General features: G+C 38.5%; 1 protein-coding gene across 1 annotated transcript; it reads right to left on the bottom strand.

Moving 5' to 3' along the window:
* Positions 1–15469: 15469 nt before the first annotated feature.
* On the bottom strand, positions 15470–17937 carry LOC148019806 (uncharacterized). The gene has a single exon (XM_087699983.1). The coding sequence runs from the start codon at positions 17407–17409 to the stop codon at positions 15754–15756; it is 1656 nt and encodes a 551-aa protein (XP_087556109.1). The 5' UTR covers positions 17410–17937; the 3' UTR covers positions 15470–15753.
* Between the last annotated feature and the right edge of the window lie 5140 nt (positions 17938–23077).

The following is a 23077-nucleotide window of genomic DNA, read 5'->3' as shown; positions in this document are numbered from 1 at the left end:
AGACTCAAACGGGCCGATTAGGGTTTTGGTCGGATGGGTCAAATGGCGAGGGACTGAGGGCCGATTTTGGGACTTGGCCCAGAAGTGGCCATTCGGATGGGCCGAGTGCGGCGCACGTAAACAATGTAAACTCGATTTCGATCGTTTCTTGTGCTTCGCTCAATCATACCAGGCATAACCCTCCAGATCCTACCTAAGGGAGTAAGAGAAGGGTTTCATATACCTGGATGGAGTGGCGCACTCATCGTTGGTGCGATCGAATCGAATCGGCCGGTAGCTCTCTCTCTCTCTCTCTCTCTCTCTCTTTCACACTGAAATGGTTGCAAATGAGTGCTTCCTTGGCCTCTTGGCTCTTATACCCCTTCTCGGGTATGGTATTGATGCCCCCAATCACTCACTTACCAATCTTAAGCATCGCAAGTGAGCTTTTTGCACTGTTTTGCCCTGTTTTGCAACAGTAAACCCTACCCTTCTCCGGTGCAATTTCCTAATCCTATCCTACTCTAAATGCAACAAGAATCGAAAGCAAAATACTGAACTGATTTCTCCATGTTTCCTAATCATCAATCAAATAAAATAACCCAAAATACTTGCTTGTTTTGAATATAAAAAAACCCAAACTTCCTACCTACCTCAAGCTCCGGTTCGAGGATGAATCCCTTACTTCGATGCTCGATATGAGGCGCGCAAGTGCTCAAGCTTGAATCCGTTGGTCCCGGCAATGGAACCAAAATGTGGGAGCTTTCGCTCAACTGCCAAGACCCACGGACCACTTATTGTTTCAAGCGTTCCAAGCGAGCTCTAATGGCTATCTCTCACCTAGCCGACGTGCCGTCGATCCTACGAGTGTAGTGAGCTTACCTTAGTGTCGATATGAGTTGCCTCCTCTCTTTCACACACCGGTAGCTCCACGATCCTAGATGCTAGCTCAAGCATCCTCAAGCCTCCTCCACCTCCAAACTCCATCCTCCATAGCCGTGCGCGCAAGTAGAGAGAATGGAAGAGAAGAAGAGAAGTGGAGATGGTGAAGAGCTTCACCCTCTTGATCCCTCACTCTCACACACACTCACTCCCTCACACTCTCACACTCCCTCTCTCAAGAGCACACACAAGCAAGAAGGTGAGAAGGAGAGAAGAAGAAGAAGACTCCTTTTGCCACACACCAAAGAATTATCTCTTATTCACTTTTTGAACTTTATATACAAACCCTAAAATCCCATGGGCACCCATCCCTTTTTTACATGACCGGCAATTGTGGCAAGGTCCTTTTTCCATTTTCCTCTTTTAGCCTTGGACCTCTAGCCTACACCCATTTAATATTTTACAATTGGCACAGGAGGGAGCCTGGCGCTCTTTTACAAGAATTTTCCGAGTTTTTTGAGGTGCCTTTTCTTTTAAGGTTGCGCATTTTGCCCTGGTTCATCTTTAGAGGCCGTCTGCGTGTCTTTGCTCTTTTTCCATCTTCCTTTTACTTTTTCCTCCATTTTTCGCCATCTTGACTTGGGGTCACCATCTTGACTTGGGGTTAACATTGCTTGATTTTATTTTCTAGTTTACTGTCCTTTGACTTCTTTCTAGTTTTGTCCTTTGTCTTCCTCTTTCTCCTCTTTACTAAATTTGATTTCTTCCTCCTTTTCTTATGCTTATTCTTGCTAGACTCTTCATCATTTGAATCACTAGTTTCATCTTCTCATCTTGAACTTGAATCACTATCTTCATCCTCAGTGCCACTTTCTAAACTTTAATTTGAATTTGAATATGAATTTGAGGAATGATCATCTGTTTAATTGTTTGATCGAGAAGTACCAAGCATTTTCTCCACCCTGAGAGTAGCTCTTATCATAGTATCTAATGTATCATTTTGTCCAAGTTCCACATTGGCTAAAGGACCCGTGATTCTATTATTCAACCCTTTGATAAAATAAGAGATCTACATCTCCAAAGATGGTCTATCAACTTGATCAAGCCTATTTAGTAAGTTCATAAAATTTTGAGCATAATCTTCTACTAACATACTCTTTTGATCTATGTTTTTTAAAATGTCTCCAAGGGTCTTGTCCATTTTTAATCTCCCTAGGAATGTAGTTTTCAGTGCATCATATGCAATAAATATAGCCATGCCATAACTACTAAACTAGTCCATGGCTTTACCTTGCAAAGTGGGCAGCAAATTGCTACTTCTTAACCTGATCCCCATACATTTGATTGAACCCAATTGTTGTCCATCTAGTTTTAAATTGAGCCACATGACAATCCGGATATTCTTTCCTCCTACCTAAAAATTTGGTTGCCTAAACCTTAGGGTTATGAGGTGGTGGTACTTGGGTTGTCATCCTTCTTCTTTGAATACCAATTCCTAATGGATTAAATGAAAATTGCATTTGTGTGGATGGACCAAAAAGAGAAGTACGTACTATAAGGACATTACGTATTCTTCTTCTGAAATCATCAAGAGGGGTTTGAGTATCCACATCAAGTTCCAGATGCACTTGTGGAAGGGACATCTTCTGGTGCCAAATCCTCTTGTACAGGTTCTTTCACATATAAAACTACATTTGGTTGCTCATTAGGGTGTCCCACTCTATCAACATACACATCTTCATCCACCTGTGCTTCAAATTCTACTCAAATAACACATGTTGATTTGCCTTTCTTAAGACCTCTCTCAGTTCTCTTGCTCAAGCTCTTGTGATAATCCAATTATCAAGTGGAGGACAACTCCCTGATATAAATGCTGCCTATCAATAGCACTTTAGACATGATCACTACCATTATAGTCTTGCACTCTCTTGAAACTAATTCCTGAAATTTTGTTTCTTTCACGCCAGATGCCTTAATCGTGAGCATGATGCACATGAAGTAAGTAGGACGTCCAAAGTGTTATGGCCTCTCAAGACCAAGATAGAAACATAGACACACTAGTTTGCTTGAAATATTCCTACTACTGCAAACAACCTCTTAAACCAATTTACAACCATATTAATCATTTAATCTTTAGGATTGATATGCATACATAAAATATACATAAAATATACATTGTAATCATTCATAGAGTACCGCTCTCTTGAAAAATTTCAAATGGAGTACTCTCTTCATGATCATTCTTGAACATATAACTTGTAGACAACATGAAATTTTGGGAGATAAGAATATAATGGAAATTTCAGATATAAGCGACCCATGTGTGTGACATCCTTAAGACCCTTGCATTTCTCTTGACAAAAAGATATCAAAAGATACATATCAAATAACTAAGATAGTCACCCCTTTTCATGTGAAATCAAATGACATAGAAGGGACACTTCATACATGTTGATTCTAGACATCTATATGTATGCATAACTACTAGAGTACAAATACTAAAGTCATGGTGTAGTCCAAACCCCAACATCTTTTCTCCTGTAGTCAAAAAGACTACTCTATGTTTGGTTTTGGCTTTGGTTGCATAGCTAGATCTGGATCTCTATCAGATGGATGTGTAAATACTAAAGTAATGGTGTAGTCCAAGCCCCAACATCTTTTCTCCTATAGTCAAGATGACTACAGTATGCCTGGTTTTGGGTTTGGTTGCATACCAAGATTTGAAACTCTATCAGATGGATGTCAAGATGGCTTTCTTACATGGGGACTTGTACGATGAGATTTATATGGAGTAACCTAAGGGTTTTCAGGAAAAAGGTAGGAAATACCTAGTGTACAAGTTGAGAAAGAGCCTTTATGGCCTTAACCAAGCACTTATGGAATGGTATCACAAGTTTGATACTTTCATGCATTCACAGGGATATACCTACAATGATATGGATTTGTGTTTATACACAAAGAAGGGCCGTAATGGCAACCTTATGATTTTGGTAATCTATGTGGATGATATATTGATTGTTGGAGTGCTCATGATGAGCTAGATGCCTTGAAAAGTTAGCTCAAGAAGAGCTTTGAGATGAAGGACATGGGGTAGGCCTTGCATATTCTTGGAATGCGCACCACACATGATCATTCTAAGGGGATCCTTTGCTTGTCACAACAAGAGTACATCTAGAAGGACCTTGATCGATTTCATATGCAAGATGTTAAGCTTATTGGTTGTCCTTTACCTTCTCATGTGAAGGTTAATTAGGCCAATAGTTTGCAGAGATGGCCAATATCCCTTATGCATCCACAGTGGGTAGTTTGATATATGCCATGATAGCCACTCATCCTAACATAGTATTTGTGGCATACTATGTAAGTATATCACGCAGCATTGGAATGCCATGAAGGGTATCATGAGGTACCTTAAGGGCACTATATATATATGCATATGTTATGGTGGCTAGGATATAAGAGTCATGGAGTACACTAACTTTGATTATGTAGGACATGTAGACAATGGAAGTCCACCTTTGGGTATGTCTTCACTTTTGCTGGAGGTGATGTTTCTTGGATGTCTAGGGTGTAGAAATACACAGTCTTATCTACTACTGAGACAGAGTATACTATAACTATTGAGGCTTACAAGGAGGCCCTATGGTTAGGCTATTTGGCCTAACCATAAACCTTGGTATTACTGTTACTCCTACACTACATTCAAATTCTATGAACGCTATTTAGTTGGTAAAAAATTTGGTCTTCCGTGTGAAGATAAAGCACATTGAGGTGCACTATCTTTTCATTAGGGAGGTGGTAAAGGACAAGTTTGTTGAGATTTTCAAGATCTTGACTAAGGAGGAACTTGCAAATTTTCTTACTAAAAGTCTCTCAATGGAACACCTTAGGAAGATGATGGGCATAGAATAGCATGACATTTATTCCTCATCTCGTTATATTTTATGTGCATTTGTACTTTGTTACTTTTTTCTTGTTCTCTCCTCATTAGAGGCACATTTTTCTTTAAGTGGGATATTTTTGGTGATGAAGGCACATGTGCCTATGCCCCCTTGTATTTACTATGCACACCATGACCGTACACTTGTGCATTGCATATGGCGAGCACTCATCACTGTTACTTTATCCTTTATTCTCTTAATGACTAAGGAAAGACTAGTTACATGTTGTGACTATTGGAGTTCCCACATCTTGTGTGTGTCTCTCTCTCTTGGTCTCTTGCTCCATCCTCTATAGCTCATATCTCTCTTGCTTCTGCTTTCTCGTGCTTCCTCTTGGGCTTCACCATTCAAATTTATCTTACAATGATTGGTTAGCATTGGCTAAAAGTTCAAACTTGTTCATTAGCTCAAAAATAGTTTTTTGTGTTGTTATTAATGCTTCTTTCATTTCATATATTTGTGTTGTGTATGCATAAGATATAGATTATAACCTCATACAATATTCAAATATGCCATCAAAACCATCTTCAATGTTGGAAAATAAGGCGGTTTACCAATAGAAGGGACATTTGGATAAATATTTCCAACCACTCAAAAATCTCTGTGCTTCTTTCCTTGTAATCGTAACATGTTTGATCTCATACTTATCCAACAATGCTGGTGTAAACTTCTCCAAGATGAATAAATTGCATCTATTTGAACCATAAGCTTATACTTATATGCACTTATATTACCTAAAGAGGTATTGGTGGACATTTTAGTAGAATAGAATCAGTTGGGTAATAAAGTCATAGAGAAGGATAAAAGTGTAAAAAAGAAATGGTCATGCAACACAATCATAGAGAAGGAAAACGAGTCTATAAAATAGAATGGCATATCAAATGAATGCAAAGTAGAAAATAAATTAATGTGATATTGGTGCAAAAATCAAAGCAATATAAGATTTTGCAAGTTCCAAAAGAAAAATAACCAAAAAGATGACCATAACATGGATTAAGAAATGTAGATATTTAATAGCCAAACTCTTAAATGACACATATATTCTCTCATTAATCACATATAAACAACCAAATTTAGAGAGTTCTTTGTTCTAAAATCTTAGCTAATTGGTAACTTAATTATTTTCTTACAAGGCCCTTTTTTGAAGTATTTTTAACATGATGAAATCCTACTTGATCTCCTTGGATACATCATCCATGATGAGTTCCATGAATTTGAAATCCATTTCTACTCTATGGGGATTCACAAGATGGTCTAATCTTTCATTCTCAAGGTCAACTAGGTTATTGCTATATTTTTTAAAGAGAACTATTTTGAGAATCGTATTAGAGCGGTTTGGGCTAGATGGTGAGTTGGAGGCTCTAATCAATACTAATGGTGATATGTTTAATCCAGTTGGTAAGTGCATAAATGAGCTAATTATGCTATCCATTTGATTCTAACTTGAGGCATAAGGTCTTTTCTTAAATGTTGTCACAATCAATTTAGGGTCTTGGTCAATGTTGATGGTTGCTTTATGACCAAGAGCATATAAAGTGCTTTTATTTGTACTTGATTTGGTACTTCTAATCATATAGTTAAGAGCTTTGAGCTCTAGATTTTGATTATATGGTTTCAAGTCCAATATAGACACAGTCTACAAGGTGCTAGTTAGATATGAATTAGTTTGGGTGATCCTATACTGTGCATCAAGGTAAAACCGGTTTATTTTATGCTTAAGTGTGTTGTAAGTTCTTCCAAACCTTAGGGGGTGTTGTAAACCAACACTTCTCCAACCACCTCAAAAAAAATTTCTAAACAAGGTCTAGGATACTCAGGGTACACTACTATTAGAATTCTTTTGAACCTTAGGGGGTGATCCCCACCTAGATTTATGAAAATGATACCTTTTGCTCCCTCACTCTCTTATTTTTTACCAAGCTCTCTCTCTCTCTCTCTCTCTCTCTCTCTCTCTCTCTCTCTCTCTCTCTCTCTCTCTCTCTCTCTCTCTCTCTCTCTCTCTCTCTCTCTCTCTCTCTCTCATTTACTACAACCACATAGAAGCTTTGTCAAAAGCCTCCTAGCTCTTCCTCTCTTTTCTAGACCTGCATGGAAGCTCTACAAAAATATGCCATGCTCTTTCTTTTTTTAATAAAAAAGAAGCTATATAAAAACCTACCTAGTATTTCATTTCCTTTCCCCAATCATGAGGAAGCCTTCTCAAAATTGCTCCATAACGATGGCCTTTAAAAGATATTGTGAAGGAAAGGAGCTTATCCATGAAAGTAGCCCTAAAGAATTCAATGAGAATATTCTAATAATGGACCTAATGGACATCATCAAGGATGAAGACCCTACCATACCAAGTCATGATGATTAGATTTGAGTCATTATTTCATAGATAGTTATTTTATTTAAATTCAAATAATTTCTTTAGTTGAAACTTTTGTTGCTTGGAAAGGAAGTGGATAACTTGTCTTAATGTATGCAACTTGATTATTATGAGTGTGATCAATAAGAATATTCAAATGGTAATACACAAGTTGGATCTATGTGACCAATGGTACAAATATAGGTAGTTGGACAAGCCCCAAAGTCCTATTTGAGAGAGAGAGAGCTATTTGATATCTTGGGCTAAGAGACAAGTGATAAAATGGGCAAAGTACATTGTTGCTTCATCATCTCAAGAACAGGAACTTAGAGGGGTGTAAAGAAGTGAGCCATGAGAGAGAAAAGAAGAGAATAAGACAATAGAATAGAGAGAAGAAGAGTGCAAAGGAGAGAGAGTAGGACTAGTCGAGGAGAGAGAAAGATTGAAAGTACACAAAGAAAGACAGGAAGTTTGAGATGGAAGCAATAAGAGTTTAGAGAAAGCTTGAAGATGAAAGAGACTTTGTATTATTCTGAATAGTGCAAAAATAAAGTCCCATACATCTTATATACTAACTAGCATAGCTAGTATTTCTCCACATTGTTAATCCTAGCTTCTTACATTTTATCCCCACCCAAATGTTTTTGTCCCCAATTTTTTTTTTTGAAACTTATTACAAAGTTTAGGATAGAGAAAATAGAGCACTACTCTATTTCAGCCATTACAAGGAATAAATCTATGAATTTTCCAAGAATATGAAAAGAAGACAGGGGATATGATAAAGTATATCAAATGTACATTAGTGAAGAAGGATAAAAACATTTGATCATAAATTGATGGCCAAATAAAGGTTGTAGACATAGAACAACATGATGTCTCCTAGTACCCTACTATAGTAAATTTACTATATCTTTTGGTAGAAAGCTTCGATTAGGATGTGCTAGGCATAAAATGAAGCTCTTCTCACGAAAGCTTTCAGCGATGTAAGTTATGGTTTGCTATCCATAAAATAGAGTAAAATTTAGCTCAAAATACAGAGATGTATGCAAGTTAACAGGGCCATAAATTGCTAATCTTTAGCCACCATAATTGCTTCCTTGAGATAAGAAAACTCCACCATAATCAAAACTAGTCTCTAAAAAGCTTCTTCCAAGGGTAATGCTCTCCATTTGATCAAATATTCATTGCAGAATCCATGAGTTTTTTGATTGAAGTCATTGTTTGTGTTGTTGAATCCACCAACTTTTCAATAGAAGCCTTCATGTGATAGCTAAACAATACCATTTGATCTCAACTCTTGACAGTAGCTCTACATGCCTATGAGTATGCCTAGTATCATGTTCACACATAGTATAATTAAGAACACTACCTTCTCCTTGTAATTGAGGGTCTTAAGGGCTCTCTTGGGGTATGTTTTCTAGCATGGAATCTTTCATTTTTTGGGCATATTCATCCTAGGCCTTAATCTTTTCTTTGTGATGTGCCATGATAGTGTTGTCCTCCTGAAGGATCCCCAGTCACTAAATTGGCTATAACATGAGCTAGGAAACTCCTATTGCTAAATATTTTGGTTCAAATCAAAGTGAATGACACCCTCTTTGAGATAATTGCTGAGGTCTTATAATAAATTTAAAACAAAAAATTCTATAATCCAATCTCTGTGATTGAATTGTCAAGTATTGCACTCTATCTCAACATGTAAGTGCCATGTTTTCATATCTAGGACCAAAGTTAATGCCTCAAAAGGCTACCAAATCCTATGGGGAGCTCGATAGGGCCTATAGGCAACCTTTATTGCATGTATTGATATCCCAATGATGAGGATTGTACCTATGATGACCTGTTTATACATAGAAGTGCCTTGAAATAGCCTTGTTTTACCTTGTTTTGGTCTCGAAGAGGCTTGAATTTTCATGAACACTTGAATCTTCAATCCTCCATACATAGTAAGTGTGTGAGGGATAAAATGGTAGGATGAGCTCTCTACACGGGCTCTCAATCACCAGGAGGTGGGCAAAGCTCCCCCTAGGTTGGTTGGTTGTACCCCTTCGAGATCTTTAATAGTGGGGGAGGGTTACCTCTTTATTGTCTCACTATCTCACCCAACATCCACTTTTTTCCTCAGTGAGGATCTCAACATGGTAGAGGCATATTATTCTAACCAATTAGGATTATGTGCATTACTTAAAATATCAATTTATCTCATTCCATGTAAAGCAATTGAACGAAATTGGAATTCATAAAATGAGTAGGGAGAGTGGCTTACTAGGCAGTGACTCACTACATCATGGTTGCCCAATAGACTACATACTAGGGTTTCAAGAGAGTAAAAGGATGAGAAACATGGATTCATTTGGAACTTAGATACCATACACTTGAAACATAATGTGCCAATGATGTTTGAAGCATCAATGCTGCCTAGGAGCTAGAGAAATGGAGAACATGGCTGAAAATTCAATGTAGATTTTGAGATGATCTCTACTTAGGGTTTGAAGTCTAGAAGGCCATTATGCATGCCATTGTTGAATGAAAGCAAAGATAAGTGAAGGAGAAGAAGATCTCTGCTAAAAACTCTATGGAAGCTTGGCAAAGGCTTAAAGAAAGGAAAAAGAGAACCCTCACTTTGAAAAGTAACCAAAGTCTTACTCCTTGTCAGTTAGCCATAGTTCTCCAAAATGCTCTTCAAAATAGGCAAAAATTGATCCACAACATGCTATTTTAGCGACGGTTTGACTAAATCTCCTCTAGATCTTTGCTAGAGTCCCAAGATTAGCCTATGCTCCAAGTAGAATGTATGCAAGTACATGGCCATATGGCTCCTATACCTATTGACTGAGATTTGTTTTATACTCTTTTTGAACCAAGTGTGAAGTCGGTTACTCTCATCGTTGAGAGGCCGCCAAGTGGTCACTTTAGGAAGGCTATTAAACGAATACTTTTATAATGACCTTAGAAGTTAAGGGACCTCAGGTTCAATCCTTTTAGGTTGAGGGTTTACATTTTGTTGTGACATAGACTCAAAGACTACTCATTTAGCTAAGTTTATATATCCCATAGGTCCAAATGGTGCTATTCTTGTAGAGGTGAAGTGACTACTAAATGTTTTTTATTCTAGCCTCGCTAGAAGTGATTCAAAGTGGATACCTTATAAGTTTACATATGAGAAAATAACTAAATGTTTACATATGAGCTCAATACTTTGATTTTATATTACAACACTCTCCATATGGTGCAAGATTCTGAAACTTATTTTGAAAATCATACAACTCTTATTTTAGTAGCATAGGAGCCTAAAATAACTATGAACATCATTTTTACAAATTTTCAAATCTCTCTTTGCCTTAAGTGGCCATATATGGCTTCTTAGTTTCCACTTGCTAATTTTTAGTCATTGCTATTTTTGGTATACTGCATCTTTGGCATCCCAATCTCATCTTGTTATTTTCAACTAATACTATTTTTAACAAACCATTATTTTTGGCAATTTGTGTCTTTGGCCCTCCCATTAGCTCCCACTTCACTTTTGACCTTAACCTTCATCTTATGACTCAAATTTTAATATCTAGACCCTTTGGAATTCTCAAGTTTTTGGAAGAAGCACGTAACATGTTAGACTTATAGAACTTGGATTAACACCATGTGGATATTAAAAACGTAATCCTAGGTGCCCTACACATGTTGAAAGATCTGCAAATGTGTTGAACCTAGGCTATGCAAAATTTTCTCACATGTGACTTTATAAATTGGTGTCTTGACTAATATGATAGGCACATAGACGTCAAAGCCTTAAAAGGAATCACATAATTGAGTGTGCAAGTTTGTCCAACTTTTCAAAGAAAGAAGAGCAACAACATCTTTTGTGATGTGTTCACCTTTGGAAGCTCCAAGGATATTGGTTCCCATAATACATTCCTAATTATCTGATGTAGTCTTTATTTACAACAATGCTTCTTTACTGCCCCCTTTTGAGGCAATCTTAGAAATCTAAGAAATTCAGCATGTATTATAATTCCAATCTTTGCTCTCACTAGTGTCTCGATTGTGAAAACACTTGAATACATGAGAAAGAATAAGAAGGTTATTGTTTCTACTTGAATTTCAAGCCTATACATCCCAACAAAATCTACAACAAAAGTGTTGTTTATTGCTCTAAACTTTCTTATACATGCTAAAGGATTTTGTATTTATTGAATGAGAGGGCTTGCATCTAGATTTGTAGACAAGGGGAATAAACATGAAATAATCACATGACAAAAGGATTTAGACTATAATATCCACCCCTCATGTGAGAGAGAGAGAGAGAGAGAGAGAGAGAGAGAGAGAGAGAGAGAGAGAGAGAGAGAGAGAGAGAGAGAGAGAGAGAGAGAGAGAGAGAGAGAGAGAGAGAGAGAGAGAGAGAGAGAGAGAGAGAGAGAGAGAGAGAGAGAGAGAGAGAGAGAGAGAGATGCTAAATAAAAGGTTCATGGAGAATGTCAATGACCATGACATTAAGACATGAATTGAAATCTTTGATTCACTATTTTGATAAATTTCCTTTTGTGGAACAACTTTTTATTAATGTAATTTGATTGGTATTTTAAAATTCAATTACGAAAAAACAACTAGAATGGAATCTACTCTTAGGAGAGATTCAAGCTAAGTACATTTAGTTTATGGTGTGATCTCTCTCTCTCTCTCTCTCTCTCTCTCTCTCTCTCTCTCTCTCTCTCTCACACTCACACAAAAACACATGCACTATACAACTAGGTATATGCATTATCTAACTCATCCTATATATCCACTCACTAGAACTCACTTAATTTTTTGTTAAATAGCATGAGCTTAAATAATTACTTGTAGACATTCTTTAGTATCATATGTTCAAATCACTAACTATCACCAACATTGATCCATAAAGAAAACTTTGAAGTATGTATGCACATGCTTGTTTAGAGCTAGATTTGCTAGAGTGGGTGTAAAGTTTATATAAATCTTTCATTGATCAAGTGCTTTATCCAATGACGAGGTTACGCATAATCACTATGGGTATAAATTATTGCATAAAGCATATCAAACTATTGTGCAAGCCTTTTACATCAACATTGAAATAATATTCATACTAGGAGCTCAATTTAATTTAAAAATATGATTATCAGGATGTCTATCAAAGTGTGTCCTTACAGAAGGCATCACATACACAATATGGGGAACGAATCTTAGCAAAACTTGAAAAAGAAAGAATCACTTGCATTGCTTATGGGATATAGCATCTAAATGTCTAGGCAAGTTACATGTTGAGGCCCATTAGTCTCTTTGTAGGCCTAGATATGTGATGAAGTAAGATGATACCCTAGCAATGTCGCCATAAAACAAATGCTTTTTCTAGCATATGCTTTGTGTACGCATTAAGGTCTAAACTTTGTTGACATTGAATATTTTAGTGTTAAAAAGTTCAAAATCTTTGCATAAGGATAGGTGAATACTTTGACTCTCCCATGAAATGCATACTTAATCAAGTGCTAGTACCAAAGAAGCAACCATTATTGATAAAGGTAATGTTAAGTGCACTAACAAAAAGTGCATCAAAGATGCTAAAAAAACATTATCTAAAAATGAATTCAAGACATGTTAGAAAACCTTAGATAGGTTTTCATGCTTCCACTTGGTATATGTCAAAATCCAAAAGTATTTGACAATGTAAAATCTATAATGCGTGGCATCCCCACATTAGCAAATGAAATGTATTTATGGGCTAGAATTCTCTCGTTTAGAACACAATGAACTTAATAGCCATCCTTTTCTTAGTTGAAATACATTAAAATGACAACTGTTACTTTCTGTTGGATTACTAGAATTCCAACACGTGTTAAGCAGATCCCTATTAGAACCAAAATCTTGGGGGAGTCACTCATAAATATGTAAAAACATAACGTGGGTTCAAAAGAAGGGATTTTTAAAATACTATTTTTTACATATGAGGGTTGCACATAAAGGGGTACTCACAGATTAAATAGAAAAGGAGTGTGTTTTATTTAATAAAAACTCACATATTAGTAGTTTAAATTAGGCCTTGAATATACATGGTATATAGGATTTACATGTGGTGAACTATCAAGCCAAAGTGCTATAGATTTAGGTTGGTTAACATAACATAACTACTTAAAACAAGTTAGATTGTGAATGGGTTATGCTTTAGGGTCCTCATGTAAAATTCTAGATGTTGAAAGCCACAGTTTTTACCTTCAAATCATTTCTAGAGATTTTCATCACATATTTGGCATGTTAACCATGCTTGAAATGTTTTTAAATGACTTAAGAGAGCTAATACTTGATAAGCATAGTGCATGGGTAAAGGGAGCTCCCAATCCCTCTTGGCTTTTCTTTTCGCTACTTTCTACCTAAGTGGGAACAAGGGAATGAGAGAGTGTGTGAGACGCATTTTGCTCCTTTTCAAGTCATCATCATCATTAGGATCTCCTCCTCCTTCTCCTCTTAGAGTTGCTTATGATGATGTGGTGACGTGTGGTGGAAGAAGAGAAAGCTTGAACATCATGCCACGGAGCTACCTTTGGAGGCAACAAAGAAGGGGCATTTTTAAAAGTTAGGCTAAAAGATGAGCCAAAAAAGAAACATGTCTAAAAGTTATATGAGGCAACAAGCCTAGTTGCTCCACCCAAGCTCTAAGTAATAAGACTAATGGAATTTACACTTTGAATATTGATCACATTTAAGAATTGGTTTGAGTAGGAACGAGGTCTTCTCATGGTTAGCTCTTCATTCTTGCATCTATCATGGGTAAATATTTTACCTTTAAAATGATTTCTCTTTCTTATTTCCTCATCAAGAGTTTTCCCATCGACTTAGTCTGAGTGACTATACATTTTTTTGTGTTGCTTTTGTCTCCTCTTTAAATCCTTGAAATTTCCCATTAACGTAGATTTTAGGATGTTTAGCCTACATTAGTAGCAATTGTGAATACAAATAGAATAGTGGGGCCTAAAAGCAGCCCAATTAATCGAACTAGTGCAAATGTTGTTATTGTGATGTTGCAAACAAAAAGAGCATTAGGCAATGTTGAGAAGTCCTTAAGATTTCTTGCAATTTAGAATATTAGGGACTCCTTTACGCAAAACTGGTAGAGAATCATAATAGATGAAAGAAGTTACAAAAAAAGGGAGAGTTTGCTTACATTGAAATTGGTATATAATGGGCATCCATGCCCTTATTGAAGAAGGTTAAAAAGGTGGGTCAAGAACAATAAAATGCACAACACAATTAGTACACTACATTGAATACCTGATGGTAGTGGTTCAATGAAGAAAGTATCTAATAAAAAATTAGAGGTGTAACTCTTACAGCTTTAGGAATCGTATTCACCGTAATCATAGAAGCATTAACAAAAAAATACTAAGGGTAATGCCATGCCTAGAGCCTTGACTAGACTTTTAAAGTAAAGGTAGCCATATTTTTAAAAAGTAAGGAGGCAAACAAACATGTCACACCATGTTCCCTTTACTTCTAAGATTGTCACAAAGTCTAGTTTGAGTTAAGCATGGCAACACACTGACAACCCTAAATCAAGGGGAGTGACAATGCACAAAAAATAGCACGACACACTTAAAAAGAAAGTTGAGAAGATTTCCTCTAGCGGTCATTCATTGAGGCTCCATAGTATTTGCTAATAAGAGAGGAACACCCTTAATTGTTTAGGACTCTTCCTTTTATGCTAGACCCTCTTTTTTCACAAGGGCTAGTAAGTTGTTCGATGAATTATAAAAATACCATTCTCCTTCTCTTGGTGTGAATGAGTAGTGGTGGTACTGCCAAAAAATTACCCCTCAATGTAGCCTAGTCATAATGGAATTTTCACAGAAGTGCAAGATCTTAAATTGTGTTGGGAATTTGTGGAAGCTTAGAGGTTAAAGTGCCTACTTACAAAGAATTGCCTACTTTTACTTGCTAGGCTTAGAGGTTAAAGTGCCTACTTACAAAGAATTGCCTACTTTTACTTGCTAGGCTTAGACGTTAAAGTGCCTACTTACAAAGAATTGCCTACTTTTACTTGCTAGACTCTTCAAGATCAAGTAAAATCTTGGGTCCAGCACCACCCTAAAGTAGCATACAAACTACTTTGAGACATAATGTGGTGTTCTTCCTCTTGCATTCTCTCAAAGGATTATCCCTAGGATGTTTTCAATTTACTTTACCTTAGTTATATAGAGTACATTTAAAGGATCTAATTGGATGCCCTATAGACACTACCTCAATAACATAGCCCACATTTGAATGAAACTTATTTTATCTAAGCTAATTTCCAATTATAGAAATGGTTGAAAGTTCAAGTATATTCCTTTTTCCCACTTGTTGGGAAGAAGAGCCGTTTTCAAGCAAATCAAAAGTGGATGGAGCAGCATGTCCGAGGCAAGCCCCTCAAAAGTTGGTAGTTGGACAAGTGAATACAAAGACCATATATTCTCAGCATATGTTAACAAGAAAGTTTCTTGGAGAGAGAGAGAGAGAGAGAGAGAGAGAGAGAGAGAGAGATTTGCCTAGTAAAATGTGCCCATGCCCATCTACATCACTTGGTGAGCAAGGTTCCAAAGACTACACACACCTAGAGGCTCATGACAGAGATGAACCTGCACTGAGGGTTAGGCATGACTTAGCATGCTTCATCCCTGTAATGGACTCCTTGCAATGTGCAATCGCTCCTTGGATGGCACTCTGCATCTCTTGCATGGTGCTAACGCTGCTTCTGCTAATCCCACTAGGAATGCTGCCATGGCAGCTGCTAGCATTATGTCTACCATGAGCCATATTGCCATCAGTGTCACCATGGTTTCTACCATGAGGCACATGGCCGCGCTTGCTGGCACAAACAGGACTACTGGCATGACTGTAGTCTACAGAATTTGAGTGATCAGAATGATTGCCATGGCTGCCAGTGATATCTCTGGCATGAGCAACATTGCCATGGATGCCAAGAGACACAACATTACTCGCAGCAGTGTTATGATTACCATGACTATAGTCTGCATGCTTGCAGTGGTCAGATTGATTGTCATGACTATCTGCTGGACCGCAAGAAGAAGGAGAGATGTGAGAATGAGACAGCTTACTCCTTTGAAACGAGCTGTCAGTTCCCTCCTCTAGTACTGCACATGCATGCCCCCCACCACATGAGTCCTCCATTGATCTCATCAGCAGGCCACCTTTCCTTCCTTCTAGGCCTTTCAGCTGAGAGAGTTTGGCATATAGAGGCTTCAATTTCCTTGTACAGATTGTCCGCCATCGATCTTTCAAGGCAGCGCCTGATCCCATCTGTAGCTTCTTTCTTTCATCATCAACATCATCATCCATGTCATAACCATGATAATCTTCGTCTCCTCCTACTTCTTGCTTCCTCTCCTGCAAGCTTGACATCTTATGAAAATGATTTTGCCGCTCTCCTGCTTTTCTAGTGCCACAAGTAGATACAGGGCCCCTTGTAGGAAGCACAATAGAAGCTGCATCCAGAGCCCTATACTTGCTAAGATCTTCTGAAAATGCAACTCTGTGACCGTGCTTGCGGCCTGGTTTACTGTTAAGCATCCAACCCTCAGAAGCCTTTCTCAATCCACCAAGCACAGCCTTCCATCTCAAGCCAGTAGACCTGCTAGCCTTTCGGACACCCCCATTCACAAACTGATCATCTCGCAGATCTCCGTGCGAGAAGCAGGAATCCTGAGAGCTTCCATTGGAGTCCCTTGAGCTGCCATTGGAGTCCCTTGAGCTGCTACTCTCCCCTACGGTATCCTTCTCGGCCGTAGACTCCCAAAATCCAGTGCCATGAGACCCGAAACTCGAACATCTGAGCAGCTCCATACTGCCTGTGAATCTTGGAGAACCAGCCACGGTGGATACCTGCACATGATTCATCCTACAAGAGGCAAACTTGATGTCCTCTGTATCTGACCTGAGATGGGATGATGGATTGACAAAGCGCCAGGTATCGATATCACGCTCCAACACAAGCTGATCATCATCTTCTTCCATGTCTGAGAGGCTGAAGTGAAGCAGGCCTTGACTGTGAAGAGGCAGGAGCTGCCCATTGTGAAAGAGCACATCTGCAGATGAAGTAAGGTCATCAAGGGCCAGGCCACCCATGTTGAATTCAAACTCTGGTGACTCCACCTTGGATGTGTTGGAGGGGTTGCTCACTTTGCCATGATCCCACAATCTGCAATCCTTAAGAGGAGAAGCCGCAAATCCAATGTTAATGGTTTCCTGTGCCTCCATGACAGAAGAGAAGGCAAGACATCAACATCCAAGCTAGGGAAAAATCAAAAGAAAGCCTGGTAGAGACTTGTTATGATGACTACTAGGGTGACACTCAATTGGGGAGGGGTGGGATAAGGATTTGAGAGAGAAAGAGAGAGAGAGTTGCCTCACAAAGGGGACATGATAGGATAGGTTTATGGAGAGAAATTGAGGAGGGTTTTTGAATTAAAGTATCCTCCAGCAGCAGGCAAAAATGGCAGACTGTGTATCATCTTTTGGGCAAAAACACTGAGAGAAAGTGACAATCAACATCAGCCTCTGTATATCAGGCATAGGAGAGAGAGAGAGAGAGAGAGAGAGAGAGAGAGAGACAGGCCACTCGCCCCCTGCAGTAATAAGTAGAGAGAGGCTTCTGGGTAGCATTAGCACGTTTTCCTTTTGGGCCCAAAATGCTCTCTCTCTCTCTCTCTCTCTCTCTCTCTGTCTGGGGCATTCTGGATGACATAAAGAAGGAATGGGCCTTGTGCAGACTCCGGAGGAAGCAAAAGCTGATTGAAAGGATTTGCCTACAGCCCCCCCGTCGGTAAAGTTTCTCATGAGTCATGTCCCTCCCTCATCACACCTTCCCTACTTGGCCATTCCTATGCCACCATGCGATCAACGAGTCATTTTGGGGGATCGGAGGATTTAGTGTTTCTCAAGATATTCTCTTGCAGTCTTAGTGTTTCTCTCAAGATATTCTCTAAGTGGATGTGGAAGAGAGAATTGAGGATCTCAGTCTTCACTGGGACTAGTCACTACACACTTACTTTTAAATACAAGATTACTTGGATTTGGTTCCCAAACTGTATAGGTGCCTGCTTGGGTCACACAGCATTTGTACTAGCATTTTCATGCCCACTAAGTTCATTACCAACCCTCCTTTTTACCCTTCCACATTTTTTAGCTTGTCGAGCAAGGTCACACCAAGCAGCACTGGTGGCCTAGTCAATAGTGTGTAATTCAATTATGTCCCTCGAAGATGGTTTTGTCCAATGTTGTATATCAATCCATGCTATATAGCAAGGCCATGCTGATGATGAGTATGGTTTGTCTAATGTTGTATATCAATCCATGCTATATAGCAAGGCCATGTTGATGATGAGTATATTAAGTCCTTATTCTAAATGGCTTTACCTTCCAAGATGAGAAGTATTATCATATGCTTTTTCTAATCATTCTTAAGGAGTCTTATTTCATCCTTGATGACTATTACGTTCTTATTGCCAAGTTGTTTTTCGCTTTAGTACAATTCCCTTCCTGGAAACTTTTGTCTACCTACCCCATCATAAATGAGTAGCACAAATTTGCATCTTGTAACCTTTTGCATTCTACTCTTTACATAGGGCATTGTAGAATTTTTCTTGTTCTTTATCAATGGGTTTTCATCCCAATTTGGAGTTTCCCACACAATCGTTTATCTTATTAACAAAAAAAGGTGTGTGTAAGTTGGTCAACATCGTGAATTCAACTCTCAACTTGGTGGCTCTTTGGTGCCTTCACACATTTAGTGCACTTGACTTAACCATTTTAGTATAACTACCTATCAATCAAACTTCTCATCTCATTTTTAAAGGAGTTCATTAGCAAGGCATATATTGTTATAGAATAACAAGGTGATAAAAACTCACAAGGGCATGCCTAGATTGCAAAGTAAGCATTAAATTAAGAGTTGACAACAATGTAGTTGATGAAGTGAAGAGTTTTGATATGGTTGTTGGGAGCTTGGAACTCTGTTTGATGTGCTTAATACAAGACTAGAGTAAAATGTGTATGTCCTAAAACCTAATGAGTCAACTAAGAGAGAACGGTTTCTTGAAACAAGGCTAGTTTCAAGACATTTCTGCCTTACACAAGAGAAAGTCCTTTACAAATGACTTTGAAGACCCTATCCACCATTGTAAAATCCTTAACTGTAGCCAAAATTTCACCTTTTAGCATTATCCACCTATCCCTTGGAACTAGAGGGAACTTAGCCCTGCCAAAGAGCCTATGCTTGCCAAAAAGAACATCACCCACAACAATCAATGGCGCATGCATTGATAACATGTAACACAAATATACTCCCACCAACTAAAACATTGACCTTGTTTTGCACCTACTCAAACTCTTCTTGAAATGTTGAGTAAGTGTGTGGTCTTGTCTTGTGTGTGCTTCTTTTCTTTGAATTTCAAGGCTTGTCAATCCTTTCTAGGTTTTCCAACTTTATTTCATGAAGTTATTGTTCTTCAAATTTGTCTCCTCAAGTTGTCAATGTTTGGCTTGATCAAAAAATGGTTTAATTTGTAGATAAGACCATGTGTTCTCATTTTTTTGGGGCTAAAGGCTATATCAGATATTGGGAGGCATTGCATTCTATGGATTGTGTGTGTTACTACTATGGATTGTGTGTGTTGCTACTCAATGTATTGGGAATTGAGTTTGTAAAAAATATCATTGTTGTTTTTCTGTAGTTGAAATTATTTTCTTACTTTCAGTATGGGTATCCAAGATGCCTTGATGGCTAGGGTTTAATACTATTTTATAGTTGTCTCTATGATTTGAGTATCGTTGTCCAAGGCACCTTGATTACTTTTTGTGCAATAATATGCCTACCTATCTCTAAACTTGGCCCAATGGTTTGCAAGGAACTCAATCCACAATATCTCATTATTGCCATGGAGACTCATAGATTTGTATAGACCATAGTACCATTTAGCAATTGGTTGAGCACATCAACATTTTTTTTTCCTTTCTTTCAAAGTTTTGTTAGTTTAGTTCTTTATTTATTTATTTTTTCTTAAAGAAAAGCTTTTGTTGTGTTAGAATGTATTGCAAAATGTGCATCTAATAATGCATTAAATTTTCAATTTTCCATGCTTACAATGTTGCATATAGCTACATCTATAGTCATGTATAGACATGCATGCAGGGACATACAATAGCACTTATAGTAGTAAAATAGAGAATTAAAATAAGGTAATCTTTCTCTATATTACTTTATGTACATGGGCTTGAAATTTATAATCGATTAAAAATTTGCAACCATAAGAAAAACAAGGAAGGAGGCATTTTCTTCTATCTATGAGTAAAGGAACATTGCATGCACTAACAAGAAAGGGGGCAGGTTCTTCTTTAACTCAAAAAGAAGGTATTCCTTCCCTTCTCTTCTTTTATCATTTCCCACTTCTTGTTTCTTAACTTTCTTGAAGCAAATGGATGTTTACTTTCCTTTCTCTGTGTTCTTTCATATTTTTGGTTGTTTAATTCTATATTCTATTTTCTTTCTTGCACATATAAAGGGATTGTTTTACTTGTGAATATAGGCTTGGGATGACTAGCTTGAAGACACACTCGCAAACACAATGCTCTTAGATAATAGTGATTACAAGTGTATACACAATCCTATTGGAACTTATGGTATTGTGAAAAAGACTAGATTTCGAAAGAGATTACAAACTACCCGCCAAGGGATATGTGTTACTGGTTGTGCAATTGGCTTGTGACTTTAGATCAATTGAAGTATGCAACATTTCACCCATTTCCATATCTTATGATCAAAGAGAATGCCAATGTGATAAAAAGGTAGCACAAAGGATATTTTGAAAATAAAAGAAAAGAGTTGGGTAGGATTGATATGTATACAAAAGTCTGCCCCTTTGTTGTGTTATCTATTTGCACATATAAATTGGTACCATGAAATGAAAGAAAAGAGCTAGATAGCACATTATCTTTACACATAATTTAGCCCCTTGTTTGTGTTATGTATTTGCTCATATGTACTAGTATAATGCAGTATTGTCTGTTTTTTTTCGGTGGCAACTGTTAGACTATACCCTGGGCTCATGCCACATAAATTTTCCGTTAGCAAACATGTCAACTGAATAGAATGTATACATAAATTACTAAAAATGAGAACTATTGTGCAAAGTCGTACTTCACTAGATGCCAATTAATGAAAACGAGAGCTAGTAGCACATTAGAATACATGCCTTTGCCTAAAATCATCATGCATTAGTTTTGGTGCCGTTTGTTGGGTATTTGACTCACGCCTCACTTACGCCTACGCTCATATGGGAGTGTCGATCAGTAGGACACTGGGGCACTTTTTACTCTCGGTAGGAGAGGTTTTTTCCCCCAGACTTATGGTCTTATTGTCGTATGTACTTATGTGCTTATGTTACACACAATTGGGCACTTAGTGTGTGTCGGGTGTGAACACCCCCTACAACCCTAAGGTTTAAGGGTTGTACTTTGTACTTTCTGGTTACACTCATTCAGTCTATTCTCTTGGGTGTCGTGCTTCAACTCTGTCTCTCACTCTCACACTGTCTACTGAATCCCGGCTGCACCTCGATCCTTCCATCTCACATTTGGTATCAGAGCAGTCTTCAGTCTACTGTCTGCAGCCCCCGCCAGCTCTGCCCAGTCGAGCCGCAGCTCATCTACCCGCCAGCAACACCTGATCCTATTCGTAAGCTCCCGTCAGTCTCGCCCTGTACCTGCGTGCTGCCGCTGCACCTGTAGGCATCGCCATCTCAGCCAAGAGCCACTCTCTGCCCTGTGCCTGCTCAACATGCCCCTACGCTCGTCAGTTTTGCCAGCAGGCCTGGACGTCGACAGCCTTCAGCTCGCCAGCGCAGGTTTAGTTGGTCGTCTCCAGTCGCCAGCGCCACCCGCCAGTTGCAGCTCGCGTCAACCTACTCGTCCGCCAGCGCGCAGCTTCCTGCGCCGCCTGTCATCCTATCCGTCAGACGCCAGGGCTCCACGTCGTCAAATGCCAGGGCCCCGTTTCTTGCGCCGCCTGTCTGCTACACATCAGCACGTCTGCCTACATTTGACTAGCGACTAGCAGTCCGCCTATGCCGTCTGACCAGCACGTCAGCCTGCTCCACGTCAGGTACATTTTAAACAAAATTTTTAATTTCAGCCCAGAACAAAGTTCTGGAAGAGGAGGTTCATACGCGGCAGGCACAGCACAGGTGTGAGATAAATTTCATGCAAATTTCTGGATTGGACCATCAAAAATTTGGGGCTTTTGTGTATTTTGGGGACAATTGCATATGAACTGCTGGTACAGTCTCATAGAAAGACTGTTTTGACAGAAATTTTGGCAAAAATTTTGGGGATTTTGATATAACAGTGTTGCAGTGCACTGTTTGCACCTTGGGAAGCGTGCATTAAAAGACAGTTTTTTTCTGACAGAGTACGCCCTTGCACATTAATTGCAGAAATGTGTTTGCTGCAATTTCTGGAAATTTGCAGGTTTCCAGTTCATACTGCTTTGACATTGCTCATTTTGTCTTTGGAAATTTGTCATCATGGCAAATCAGGGAGGTGATGTCTTTACGTATGTATCCAAGGAAGACAGATTGGATGGAAACAACTATTCGCTTTGGTCATTCATGATGAAGAATGTATTAGTGGCCAATAATTTATGGGATTATGTCAGTGGAGAGGAAACTCGACCGAGAGTTGTAGCTCTCGTTACTTCTCCTCCCCATGGCGCACGTGGACAACGGGGACCTCAGTCCACTCCACCTCAGCCACTTCCTCCAAGAACTGCAGCTCAAAAAGCTTGGGATACACGTGATGCACAGGCCTTGTCGCTGATTGCTCTGGTAGTTCAGTGGTCCATCATACCTCATATCCGTTCGGCATCTTCTTC

Source organism: Lygodium microphyllum, chromosome 19, assembly GCF_053477565.2.
Source record: "Lygodium microphyllum isolate KBCC chromosome 19, Lygodium_microphyllum_v1.1.10, whole genome shotgun sequence".
NCBI classification, from domain to species: Eukaryota; Viridiplantae; Streptophyta; class Polypodiopsida; order Schizaeales; family Lygodiaceae; genus Lygodium; species Lygodium microphyllum.
This window is presented reverse-complemented; position numbering and strand designations above follow the sequence as displayed.